Below are 13,419 nucleotides of genomic sequence, written 5' to 3' on the forward strand. Positions count from 1 at the left end.
ACTAACCAATAAATTGTGTACCTAAAACTCTAACCCAAATCTGCTGACTTTGAGTTTTATCAAAGTCCAAATGGGATATGGTTCTGAAAAAGCCAATGCGTAAGTAAAAGCATAACGTAAGATGAATAAACTCTGTTAATGGCATTAAGATTGAAGATGATTTTTACACTATGGCTTTAAGAAATTACGTAATTACCCCACTGTCCATTTCTATCACATTTCAACGATTCTCACAAGCCTTCTCCTTTCATCCTCTCAGAAAGGGGAGATTACATGTTGCAGACAGCTTTGGGACACCCACCAAGAACATATTCATATATAAGTGAAAGTATTATCGAAAGATTTAAAACAGTATATATTATAGAATAATTATACATTTTTTCTGTAGAAAAGCTTAAAAGATGAAGTACCTATATTGCTAAGAGCTCTTTGAGGGTAAGAATGTATATTACTCATTTTTGTATCCCCTAAAATAGTGCAGCACTACCTCAGTACTAGATGTTATAAAGCAAAACAAAATTATAAACAAAGGTCATTTGGATTAAGTATCGCAATTACTCCTATCAATTATAAAATAATTTTTATGCTCTAGTTAATATAATTCCTCATTATATTGGACTGATATGAGCAACAAGTCATATCAGATTAATAGAGCAAATAGCCTATCAATTAATTTTAATTTTTAAAAACAGAATGTCTTTTAGGTGATTTAAATTGCCCAAAGAAATTAGAGACATTATTTTTTTTTAAAAAAAAGTTCTTGATTTAAATATTTTCTAATCTCTTCAATAAATGTGGCTCATTAAATTTCACTAAGTTTAATTAATATGGTTGAAGAGCTCCTTCTATAATACAAATTATATAATTCAATAATTTAGTGATTTATTGTAGATGTCCAAAACACAGCTTTAGGATTTTATTTTGAATTGTATTTCCAGCCTGGGAAATATCCTGAAAAGATCCACTGGATTTGTGGATGGCCCGAATTACTTAAACAGTGTTACCTGATGGAGCTGGCTCTGGGAATAAATGTTCTTTTAAATACACAAAAACTTCCATATTTTAGATATGATTAAAACAATTTAAGGCAATTTTTTCACACACATTCAGTTTTCTATTTTTCAAAGTTTAATAGGTGGAATTTAAATTATTTGGGACATGCATGCTTAAAGGATGGGCACAACTGTGACACAAGAGTTAATTTTATATATTTTTAGAATAAATACATATATATTAAAATTTGGTGCCCTTGTTCCTTATTTTATGAGGATTATAGAATTCAAACAAGCAATTTCTTACTAAAGGTGTTTCCTTTCCTATACTCCATGTGACTTTGATGAACAAATTAATCATATTAGGCTGAATAGGTCTCAATGAAATATTAAGCGGAGGGAGACACACACATATTGCGCTCCTGTTTTGGTTTTAGACAGTTATTCTCTGCAACAATCCAGATGTTTGGTGGTCTCAAATGGATCTTCTGTGGCAGGTACCCATTTCAATTTAATGTTAAGGTATTTTTTTAAGTGTTACTTTATATCCTTTGGGAAATCAAATTTAAATCAATCTTAACAGTTACAAAAAGACATGCAAGTCGAGAGCAGCTTAAAAATCGCTCTTCCAGGACTTAATAAGTACCATTTGAGAGAATGAGACATCCTTCTGAATTAAATTAACTACCTCCTGTATTTTCCAAGGACTATATTCTTTACATATATAAACAAACCTACCCTACGCACTCTCTACAAGCATATCTTTGAAAAGAAACAAAATGAGGAGAATCAATTGACAACTAAAATTCCACTAATATTTTAGGGCACATCAATACACTCCTTGAAGTTTTAAAATTCTGTAAAGTTATTTTTATAACTGATGTACTAATTTATCATGATACACTTTTACTGGAAATAGCCAACAGATTTTCCAGTTGTTTACGAGCCTCACATTTTTATTTTATGCTACCATTCACTGCGTTTATTGTTTAATCAAAGTATATTTTTACCTGTTTTGAGAGATAGTAAGATTTTGTAGTAAAGGCAGCCAATATGAAGAAAATGCTGCCACAGATGAAATGCTGTTATCATCCAAGTGCAATTCTCTGAGTAGAACATGATTCTTCAATGATGGAAGCTATATTTAAATTTGTTTCATTAGTTATATTAAACAAAATATTTCATCATTTAACCAAATTAAAAAATATAAAACCTACCAAAGCAAACAATAGATATTTTATGGTAAGCTTCATTATCACAAAGTATAACATAATGAGACTGTTTGTATGAATAAAATTTCTAATAATTAACTTCATAACATTTCAATTAGCTTTTTTATAAAAGATACTTCATGGCTAATTGTAATTAGAATTTCTTAATAGATAAATTTGGTCCCACTAATACACTGCAAAATAACTGAAATGCCATGATCTATTATATTTTAGTATTATGAAAATGCTCACGCTAGAGTAGATTCATTAACAAAACATTGTAACTGTGTTGAACATTTTTTTTAAATAGAGAAAAGTATGCAATAAAGTAAATTCTAAATGCAGCTGATGAACCAAAAAACATACCCCAGAAATTATTCAACATTGTTTTTAAAATGTGTAGTTAATATTTTATCAAAAGAAAAATATTAATCACAGAAATCAATTAATCCAAAGCAATTACCTCACTTAAGTAATTTCCGTGTAACTTCAAAACTTGGAGCAATCCACAATTTGCAATGTCCTGAACTTCAGTTAGATGATTATGTGAGCAATCCAGGTATATAATGGTAGGAGTATCAGAAAGACCTTTTGTACTAATTAACTGATTGTGGTCCAAAATTAGTTGCTGAAGATTTTTCAAAGATTCTAAGCCACCTGGAAGAAAAATTTGCAAGATGACTTGTATCACATTCTTTCAAACTCTAGAAGGAAGTTTCCATTTTTCTCTCCTAAGTTGTTACATTTATGTATTTCCCAATATTTACAATTAAAAATGAAGACGTAGCCCAAATTCCTGATGAAATTTATCTCATAAAATATGCTACTATTTAAACTTGCATCTGTGGTATATATTTTTGAATGATATAATAATATATAAATTGAAAAGACAACAATACACTAAAAGGCATATATTGGACACTGAATGTTTCAGTTTGCAAATGACAATAGAACAGAGAGAGAAAGGATTGTTTTTAAAAAAAGTTTTCAATTCAGTTTCAGGGCCTTTGAATTTTGAATCCTTGCTTAGAGTTGGATGTGTAACATAGGAATGTCATTTTACTACCAATGAAATCTCTACCTTAGATTCCCCAAAGAAGTACAACCATATTAGAGCAATGACATATTAGCATATTCTTCAGGTATTTCAAGATGATCATGAGTGGCTGCCTTTTTGCCCATATAAACTTTAAAATCAGTGTGATGCTATATGAAGAATATAAATGGAATTTTAGAATCTATAGCCAAGTGGTCATAAAAGAGAAACCGAGAAAGTTGTTTCAATAAGCCATCAGAAGTTAGCATTGGAAATAGATGATGAAGAAATCCATAAAAGTTTATGGACCATACTAAAAATCTAGTTTGGATATAGGGCTATATATGTTATTTACAGGTACCATTCTATTGTATGGATAAGCAAATTCTAGAAACTGGAAATAAAGTTTGAGGTCTAGAGTAAGCACTGGTAAGCAGGATGTCTTCAGTGAGGATTGTATACATGGGGGTCATTGACGTTAAATCTTGAAGAATCTAGCTTTCTCCTGATTATCTTGTCAAACTCCCACAAATATCTTCTCAATTAAATGTTCAAATAGATGAGTTATTTTACCAAAAAAAAAAGTTATTTGATAATAAATTGATATAGATAATCCTTAAAATAAATAAAACTATGTTAAAATTAATGTCTAGAATTTATTAATAATTTCATCCTGGAAATTATTAACCCAAGATTTATTCTTTTGAATACATACTGTGATTTACAAAAAGAAAAGCAGAAAGTTGGCTTGTATTATAGATGAAGAAATAAAGGAAAGAATCAAGTAATATTACCCAGATCTCATAGGAAAATTTAATTCTGGACCATATTTTAAAAATCCAGATAATATTATAGTTAGGGTTATCAGTATAGTGTAAAAATATACCATAGAGACACATTTTAAGAAAATTACATTTAAAAAATGCTGGATCTCTGATAATTCAAGTCAAATAAAGTAAGTTAATGTTATCGATGATTATTTCTCATAAAAAGAATGTTTTTATGTTAAAAAGTATTTTTCTTATAACGAGAAATTATATGATATCAAAGAGAAGTAGGAAAATGCTTCACAGACCTATAGAAGAAAAGAGAAACTGAAATCCAAATTCAGGCAGTAATCTTCTATTTTTAAGCTTTTACCTAGGATAAATGTATTGGTATTCTCCTATATAAAATAGCCATTATGACAGAGAAAATCAACAACCGGTATTATCAGGGAAAAAATGTTTGCCTTATCTAATTTTGGACTAAGTAAAAATAATAACAGATCAATTGTGTATTGCCAACTTCAATGAATTAGAAATACTATATTATGTAATAACAATAAATACATTTTAGCTACAAAGTAATTTAAAGTCTGCAGAAATAGAAAGTACTTCAGAATTTAGTAGACCTTAAGATTGTATCTGAAAAATATCAATTAACTCACTAAAGGAGATAAAGGGCATTCCAGGTAGAAGGAAATACTTATTAATATAAATTAGTAGTTGTTTAAAAATAAAACCTTTTTAAATATTAAAATGTCTTATGCCATCTACTTTCATAGGTTTAATATTTTAAAAAGCCATGCATATTGCTTTTAAGCTTTTCAGGGCTAATCTGCAATACAATTTTCTATTAACTCGTTTAGAATGGGGGGAGGAATTCATTTGCAAAATTTTTCAAGAATCACTCAAGAAGAGAACCAAAAATGAAACATTAGGTTACACATTGAGGAAAAGTACAGGATTTGGCAGAGGAGGCTGAAGTAGAACAGCAGATAAAGCCGGAGAATAATGGGGAGAGAATTACACTACGAGCGGAAAGGGCAAAGAAAATTCTGACACTAAGTAAGTAAAAAATAAAAAAAGTAAGTACTCGGTATGAATAAAAATAAAATACATAAACTTTAAAGTATAAAAGTCATTATTGTTTACATTAAATTATATATGGTCAACAGTGCCAAGTAGAGTTGCCAAAGGAATAGCCAAAGGAATTTCTAAAGGTCAGCGCTTTAGAAATGATGAAGCAATTGATTTTTTCACGGAAAAGTCAGAGGAGTAATCAGAGTAGAAGCCACAGTGCAGTGGAAGCAGAGACGATGACTGCTAACTACTTTTCAGATTACTGATGAAGAAAAGATCCACCAAAATCTCTAAAATGGCATACAAGATCATGTATGTTACCTACTTCTCATTACCTCTCTGCACTCATTCCCTACTACTGACCCCTTTCCTCCATCCGTTCTGACATGCTGGCCTCCTGGCTGTTGCTAGAACATGGTAGACATACTTCCATCTGAGGATTGTATTTGTTAGAACCAACTATCAGTGTGAAACATATTAGACTAGGAAGAATTAAATAAAACTAGTTAGCTAATTTCATATTTTAAAAGACATATGATTTTCAATCAATCTACAGAGAAGGTAGGATTAGTCTGTTCAATAATCTGTTAGAGTGAATCAATCTCATGGAATAACCATGCTTTGAAGCCTCAGAGTACAGAGGGATGTTTGACCAAACATTTCTACTTGTAGGAATCCACTGTACAGTAATACCCACCCAACTATAACACTGTTCCTTGCTGTATTATTTAAAATACAAAGAAATGGAAACAAGTTAAATGCCTACCAATAAGGGAATAAACTATGAAGTAACCATAAAATACATATGGCAGTCAAGCACAAACCATATTGCAACCTAAGGACCATTGGTATACTTAAATCTAAATCTACACATCTATATTTGTATTGCACAGAACAAGGTCTGGAATGATCCATAAGCACTGTTAACACCAGTTACCCCTGCAAAATAAGAGAGGAGTGGTAAGCAGACAGATACATTTTCACTGTTTATACTGTAAACTTCTCTACTCTTTGAGTTTTTAAATATGAATGTACTCCATTTGTAGTATTATATATATATATATATATATACATATACATATATATATATTTGTTTTTGTTGTTGTTGTCAGGTGCCTTTGAGTTGATTCTGATTCACAGTGACCCCATGCATAACAGAATGAAACACTGCCCAGTCCTGTGCCACCCTCACAATCGTTGCCATGCTTAAGCCCGTTGTTGCAGCCACTGCATCAATCCATCCTGTCAAGGGTCTCCCTCTTTTTCACTGGTCTCCACTTTACCAAGTATGACGTCCTTCTCCAGGGATTGATCCCTCCTGACAACATGTCTAAAGTATGTGAGATGTAGTACACCGTCTTTGCTTCTAAGGAGCATTCTGGTTGTACTTCTTCCAAGACAGATTTGTTCATTCTTTTGGCAGTTCATGGTATATTCAATATTCTTCTGCAACACCACAATTCAAAGGCATCAATTCTTCTTCAGCCATCCTTATTCATTGTCCAGATTTTGCACATATATATATTTGCACTGGGTTTTTTTGGAAAAAAAAAATATTGAAGAGAACTCTTATTCTCTATCCATTCCTGACGAGCAAGAAAAAAAGGGGAGAGAACTGAAGTACTGAAAAGTAAAGAAAAACATGATGATATTATCCATCATTTTACCAGTTATTGTTGAATTCTATTCTGAATCATGTTTTGTTTCTGGTGTTTAGGTGTTGTTGAGTCAGTTCCAAATCATAGCAACTCTGTGTACAACAGAAGCAAACACTGCCTGGTCCTACGCCATCCTCACAATCTTTGCTATGCTTCAGTTCATTGTTGTAGCCACAGTGTCAACACATCTTGTTGAGGGTCTTCCTCTTTTTTACTGACCTTCTACCTTATCAACCATGATGTCTTTCTCCAAGGACTGTTCTGTCCTGATAACATGTCCAAAGTATGTGAGATGAAGTCTCACCATCCTCGCTTCCAAGGAGCATTCTGGTTGTACTTCTTCTAAGACAGATTTGTTAATTCTTTTGGCAGTCCATGGTATATTCAATATTCTTTGCCAACATCACAATTCAAAGGCATCAATTCTTCTTCAGTCTTCCTTATTCACTGTCCAGCTTTCACATGCATATGAGGTGATTGAAAATATCTTGGCTTGGGTTAGTGCACCTGAGTCCTCAAAGTGACATCTTTGCTTTGAAACACTTTAAACAGTCTTTTGCAGCAGATTTGTCCAATGCAATACATTCTTTGATTTCTTGACTGCTGCTTCCATGGGCAATGATTGTGGATGGAAGTAAAATGAAATCCTTGACAACTTCAATCTTTTCTCCATTTACCATAATGTTGCTTGTTGGTCCAGATGTGAGAATTTTTGTTTTCTTTATTTTGATGTGTAATCCATACTGAAGGTTGTAGTCTTTGATTTTATCAGTAAGAGCTTTATGTTCTCTCTGCTTTCAGCAATCAAGGTTGTGTCATCTGCATATTGAAGGTTGTTAATGAGTTTTCCTCCAATCCTGATGCTGGGTTCTTCTTCATATAGTTCAGTTTCTGGGATTATTAGCTCAGCATACAGATTGAATAAGTATGGTGAAAGGATACAGCCCAGACACACACCTTTTCTGATTTTAAACCATGCAGTATCCACTTGTTCTGTTCCAATGACTATCTCTTGGTCTATGTACAGGTTCCTCAGGAGCATGATTATGTGTTCTGGAATTCTCATTCTTTGCAATGTTATCCATAGTTTATTATGACTCACACAGTCCAACGTCTTTGCATAGTCAAAAAACACAGGTAAACATCTCTGGTATGTTCTGCTTTCAGCCAAGATTCATCTGACATCAGCAATGATAACCCTTGGTCCATGTCCTCTTCTGAATCTGGCTTGAATTTCTGGTGGTTCCCTATTGACATATCGCTGCAACCATTTTTGAATTACCTTTAGTCAAATCTTACTTGCATGTGATATTAATGCTACTGTTTGATACTTACCACATTCTTTGGATCATCTTTCTTTGGAATGGGCACAAATATGGATCTCTTCCAGTTAGTTGGCCAGGTAGCTGTCTTCAAAATTCCTTGGTATAGACAAGTGAGCACCTCCAGTGCTGTATCTGTTGAAACATCTCAACTGGTGTTCTGTCAATTCCTGGAAGCCTTGTTTTTTGCCAATGGATTCGCTGCAACTCAGAATTCTTCCTTCAGTACCATTGGTTCTTGACCATATGCTGCCTCATGAAGTATCTGAATGTTGACCAAATCTTTGTGGTGTAGTGACTCTATGTATTACTTTCATTTTCTTTAGATGCTTCCTGCATCGTTCAATATTTTGCCCATAGAATCCTTCAATATTGCAACTCAAGGCTCAATTTTTTTCTTCAGTTCTTTCAGTTTGAGAAATGCTGAGCTGGTTCTTCCCTTTTGGCTTTCTAACTCCATGTCTTTGCACATTTCATTATAATACTTTACTTTGTCTTTTCAAACTGCCCTTTGAAATCTTCAGTTCAGCTCTTTTACTTCATTTTTTTCTATTTGCTTTAGGTGCTCTATGTTCGAGAGCAAGTTTCAGAGTCTCTTCTGACATTCATTTTGGTCTTTTCTTTCTTTCCTGTATTTTTAATGACCTTTTGCTTTCTTAATATATGATGTCCTTGATTTCATCCCACAAATCTTCTGGTCTTCAGTCATTCCTGTTCCAAGCACCAAACCTATTCTAGAAATGATCTCTAAATTCAAGTGGGATATACTCAAGGTTGTGCTTTGGCTCTAGTAGACTTGTTTTATTTTTCTTTGGCTTCAATTTGAACTTGCATATGAGCAATTGTTGGTCTGTTTCACAGTCAGCCCCTGGCCTTGTTGTGACTGATGGTATTGAGCTTTTTCATCATCCCTTTCCACAGATGTAGTCGATTTGATTCCTATGTTTTCCATCCGGTGAGGTCAATGTGTATAGTCACCTTTTATGTTGTTGAAAAAAGGTTATTTGCCATGAGTAAGTCATTGGCCTTGCAAAATTCTATTATGTGATCTCTGACATCACTTCCATCACCAAGGCCATATTTTTCCAACTACCAATCCTTCTTCTTTTTTCCAACTTTGGCATTCCAATCTCCAGCAATTATCGATGCATCTTGATGCCATGCTTGATCAACTTCAGACTGCACAATTTGTTAAAAATCTTCAATTTCCTCACTTTTGGCATGGTTGGCATGTATATTTGAAAAATAATTGTATTAACTGGTCTTACTTGTAGGTACATAGATATTATCTTATCACTAACAAGGTTGTACTTTAGAGTAGATTTTGAGATGTTCTTTTTGACAGTGAATGTGATGCTATTTTTCTTCAATCTCTCATTCCTGAAATAGTAGACCATAGGATTGTCCAAATCAAAATGGCCAATACTAGTGCATTTTAGCTCATTAATGCCTAGGATATCAATCTTTATGCATTTCATTTTGTTTCTGATGAGTTAAATTTTCCTAGATTCATAGTTCATACATTTCATGCTCCAATTATTAATGGATGTTTGCAGCTGATTCTTCTCATCTTAAGTCATGCTCATGATGACCCTATATTTTTCAAAGTAGAACTTAGCTCCAAAGGGCTTTCAACAGCTGGTATTTTAAAAGTAGATCGCTTTGGCCCTTCTTCCAAGGCACCTCTGTGTAGACTCAAACCAACAAACTTTGGTTAGCAGCAGAGCATTTTAACCATTTGCACCATAAGAGTTTATTATAGCTAAAGTGGGAGAATGCTGTATGTAGACAAGAAGACATATATTTTAAATTTTAAAATAAATTATTCAAAGGAACTTCAGCAAAATGGTAAATAGGAGATTTGGTATGATATCTAAAACACCAGTCAAAATATAACAGCAAGGGGGCACATGGATTTCAAAAATGCAAACTTTTTTCAAAACATATTTTGATGATATAATTTAAAAAATTAGACTAAAGAGAGAAAAAGGAAGTTATCTAAAAAATGTGTGGAACTGAGGCCTGTGAACAACCATGTGCAGGAGCTTGGAAGCAGATCCTTTAGCCTCATCGAGCCTTGAGAGGACAGCAGTGCTGGCTGACAGTTTGAATGTAACTTCATGAGTGACCCTATGCCACTAAACCATTCCCAGATTCCTAACTCACAGAAAATGTGAGGTAATAAATGTTTATTTTTTAAATTGCTAGGTTTTGGGGATAGTTTTTTTTCAAAGCAATATATAACTAATTCAGTAAGCATTCTATTCTGAAGAAATCATAATTCCAGAAAGAAGAAAACATGTTCAGAATGCTTTGGGCTATAGAACATTTTAAAGAAGCTTAATACAACAGGAGGAGCCCTGGTGGTGCAGTGGTTAAGTGCTATATTTGCTAACCAAAAGGTCAGCAGTTTGAATCCACCAGCCACTACTTGGAAACCCTATGGGGCAGTTCTACTCTATCCTATAGATTTGCTATGAGTAAGAATTGATTCAACGACAATGTTTGTTCTTTTGTTTGTTAACACAACTGTTCAAAGACACTAACACAATGGAACTAGGTAAACAAATGGATGAAATAAATACCATATCAGAACTAATAAGTAATTTGGGAACAATATTGTACAGAATAGAGAGCTAAAGATTGAATTGCTCTCAAAGAGGAGATAGTCACATTTGATTAGAAAGTAAAGTGGAAGGAAAAAAAGATACAGATTAAATCTATTGATGAAACAATAACATGAAAGACAGACACAGACAACCAAAATATGGACCAACAATGAAAAATAGAAACAAATCTAAAAAGTTTTCAAATATATGAAAAGCAAAACTTTCCAGAAATGAAGTAATAACTAATTTTAGTTTGAAAAGGACATTAAGTTCAACGAAAAACTTATATAACTTGATTGACAATAAGATGTTTCTTGGTTAAGTTACCAATGAAAGACAAGGAAAATATTATTGAGTTATCTAGTTAGATATCAGTCATGAGGAGACAAAAATGAAGTTGTTTTTGTTGTTAGATGCTGTCCATCAGGTTCTGACTCATACTGACCTTATGTATATCAGAATAAAACATTGCTCAGTCCTGCACCATCCTCACAATTGTTGCTATATTTGAGCATATTGTTGCAACCACCGTGTTAACCCATCTCATTGGGGGTTTCCCACAGCAACACACAATATAATACATACAACGGGGCAATTTCCAAAATGTACAAAGTAAAAGAAATTTTAACTTAAAACTAGAACACACAGTTACATTCTTATTCAAATATAACGGCAGCTGACAAGCATTTTCAAACACATAAGAATTCATAGAATATAGAATCCATTAGCAATCAGCAATTAGCCCATCTTTGAAAAACTATTTAAAATATATATATATATATATATATATATATATAAAGCTTAAAAAAAAAGGTAATGAACTACGTAATCCAGACAAGCAAGAGATGAAAAGGGGAAGTTGTTACAAAAAGAACTGGTGGCAACCAACTTTCATATAGATCTAATGCTGTTATAGGATATATGGATAGAGTACCTATCATAAATCCTGATATGAATAATAATAAAAAATGCAAGGGGAAAAGAAGAGTAGAGGAAGTATAAATAATTTATTCTGTATTCTCAAAGAGGAGTTCATAGGCAGAGTCTGAAATAGATTGCTCAAAAGTTAGTGTCCTAAACTGCTGAACAAAAACAAAAAAAGATATTATAACTGACAAAACTGAGGATGAAGAGAGAGGATGGCACAAGACCAGGCAGCGTTTCACTGTGTTGTCCATAGGGTCACTATGAGTCAGAACTGACTCGATGGCACCTAACAATAAAAACAATTTTTTTAATGGATTAAAAAAAAAAATCTGGAAAACTCAACAATACAGGCTATATCTGAATGGCAAGAATATATATTACTATTTTATCATTTTACATTATGATATTTAGACAATAAGCTGGTATTAATGGTGTAACTTTAAAGCTACTTAAAAAAAATTCGATTTCCAGAAATGTCTGGTCAGATAGCCCAATCTTCCTTACCTCTTAAAATAACTAAAAACAGTGTATATTTTTTTTAAAAAAAAAACTTTAAAAAAGCTGCTAACAAAGTAAAAAAAATCACAATCCAAAATATGAATAAATAAAACAGGCAAAGAGAGACAAGCAGAGCAGTAAAGACAGTTTTCAACATGAGGAAATTTGTTAAGCCTGATGAACATGATCAATTTCTAAAGCCTCACAGGGTGAGGAGACAAAACTTAAACGTTCATCTAAGGTGGGTAAGTATAGCAGACAATGGCACACAAAATTGCAATCTCTACTAGCTACACCCAAGTAGAGAATAGGAAATTAAACAGCCTGCCTTAAATCTTAGTACTCAGTAGAGGGGGGGAAAATCCCCTGTGCAAAATAATAAACAAAAGCTGTTTCTCCCATAGGTCTGCAGCTCAAATTCATTCTAACAGTGTTCAGAAAATCTCTACCAAAAATTTAGCGTAAATGATTCTAGATCATGTGTGTCACCAGGCATCTGAAAAAGTTTCTCTAGAGAACAAACTTTCATCCCAGTTCTAAGAAAAATTTCAAGAAAAATGAACAGCTGCCCCCCCCAAAAATCACACAAAATACACAACAAAATAAGGCGCCATAAGTAAGACTTAGCAGGAACAACAAAAGGTAGCAGAATCAGAACCATGCAGAAATTAGAAGTAAATGAAATTAAAAACTTAATGTCCTGGATTAACAGCAGGTAAGAATCTCTCAACTGAAATATAGATATAAATAAATAACCTAGACACAGCCCAGAGGAAGAAAGAGAGATAGCATATAAGAAATACAGAAGCTAGGGTCAGAAGATCTAAAATATGTATCTAGTGTTCCAGAGGGAGAAAACAAAGGAAAAAAAGGAAAAAAAAAATGTGTAGAAATAATGACTGAATATCCAAATAAAATTCAAAAAAAAGCAATCCACGTATTCACAAACTGCAATAAATTCCAAGCGATATGAATTAAAAAGAAATCCACACCTAGACCAGAGTAAAAGTGCATTAACAACAGAGAAATGATATCTTTAAAAGAGAGAAAAGGCTCTGAAAATTCCAAAAATTTCACTGACGGTAGAGCTCTTAACAGCAACAATGAAAATAAAAAGGTAATGGAATGATATCTGCAAATTATTGAAAGAAAATAAACTTCAATTTAGAAAAATACACCCAGCTAAACTATGAACTATATGAGTGTTAAATAAAGACACTTACAGACAAACAAAATTTGATAATTTTTTTTCACAAAACAGTTATCTCATTAGAGGAAATTCTAAAAGATCAATATCAGGAGAAGTAAAAGTGATACAAGAT

At 32.8% G+C, this 13,419-nt stretch overlaps 1 protein-coding gene across 1 annotated transcript in view; it reads right to left on the reverse strand.

Annotated features, from left to right (window-relative positions):
• LRRIQ1 (leucine rich repeats and IQ motif containing 1) overlaps positions 1-13,419 on the reverse strand; it is a 213,756-nt gene that overhangs the window by 141,005 nt on the left and 59,332 nt on the right. Inside the window, exons 10-11 of the mRNA XM_064283772.1 lie at positions 2,667-2,860; positions 2,003-2,130 (exon numbers count right to left, since the gene is read on the reverse strand). Of these exons, the coding sequence (XP_064139842.1) occupies positions 2,003-2,130; positions 2,667-2,860 (322 nt within the window). The remainder of the gene's footprint in view (positions 1-2,002; positions 2,131-2,666; positions 2,861-13,419) is intronic.

Source organism: Loxodonta africana, chromosome 4 (genome assembly GCF_030014295.1).
Source record: "Loxodonta africana isolate mLoxAfr1 chromosome 4, mLoxAfr1.hap2, whole genome shotgun sequence".
Lineage (NCBI taxonomy): Eukaryota > Metazoa > Chordata > Mammalia > Proboscidea > Elephantidae > Loxodonta > Loxodonta africana.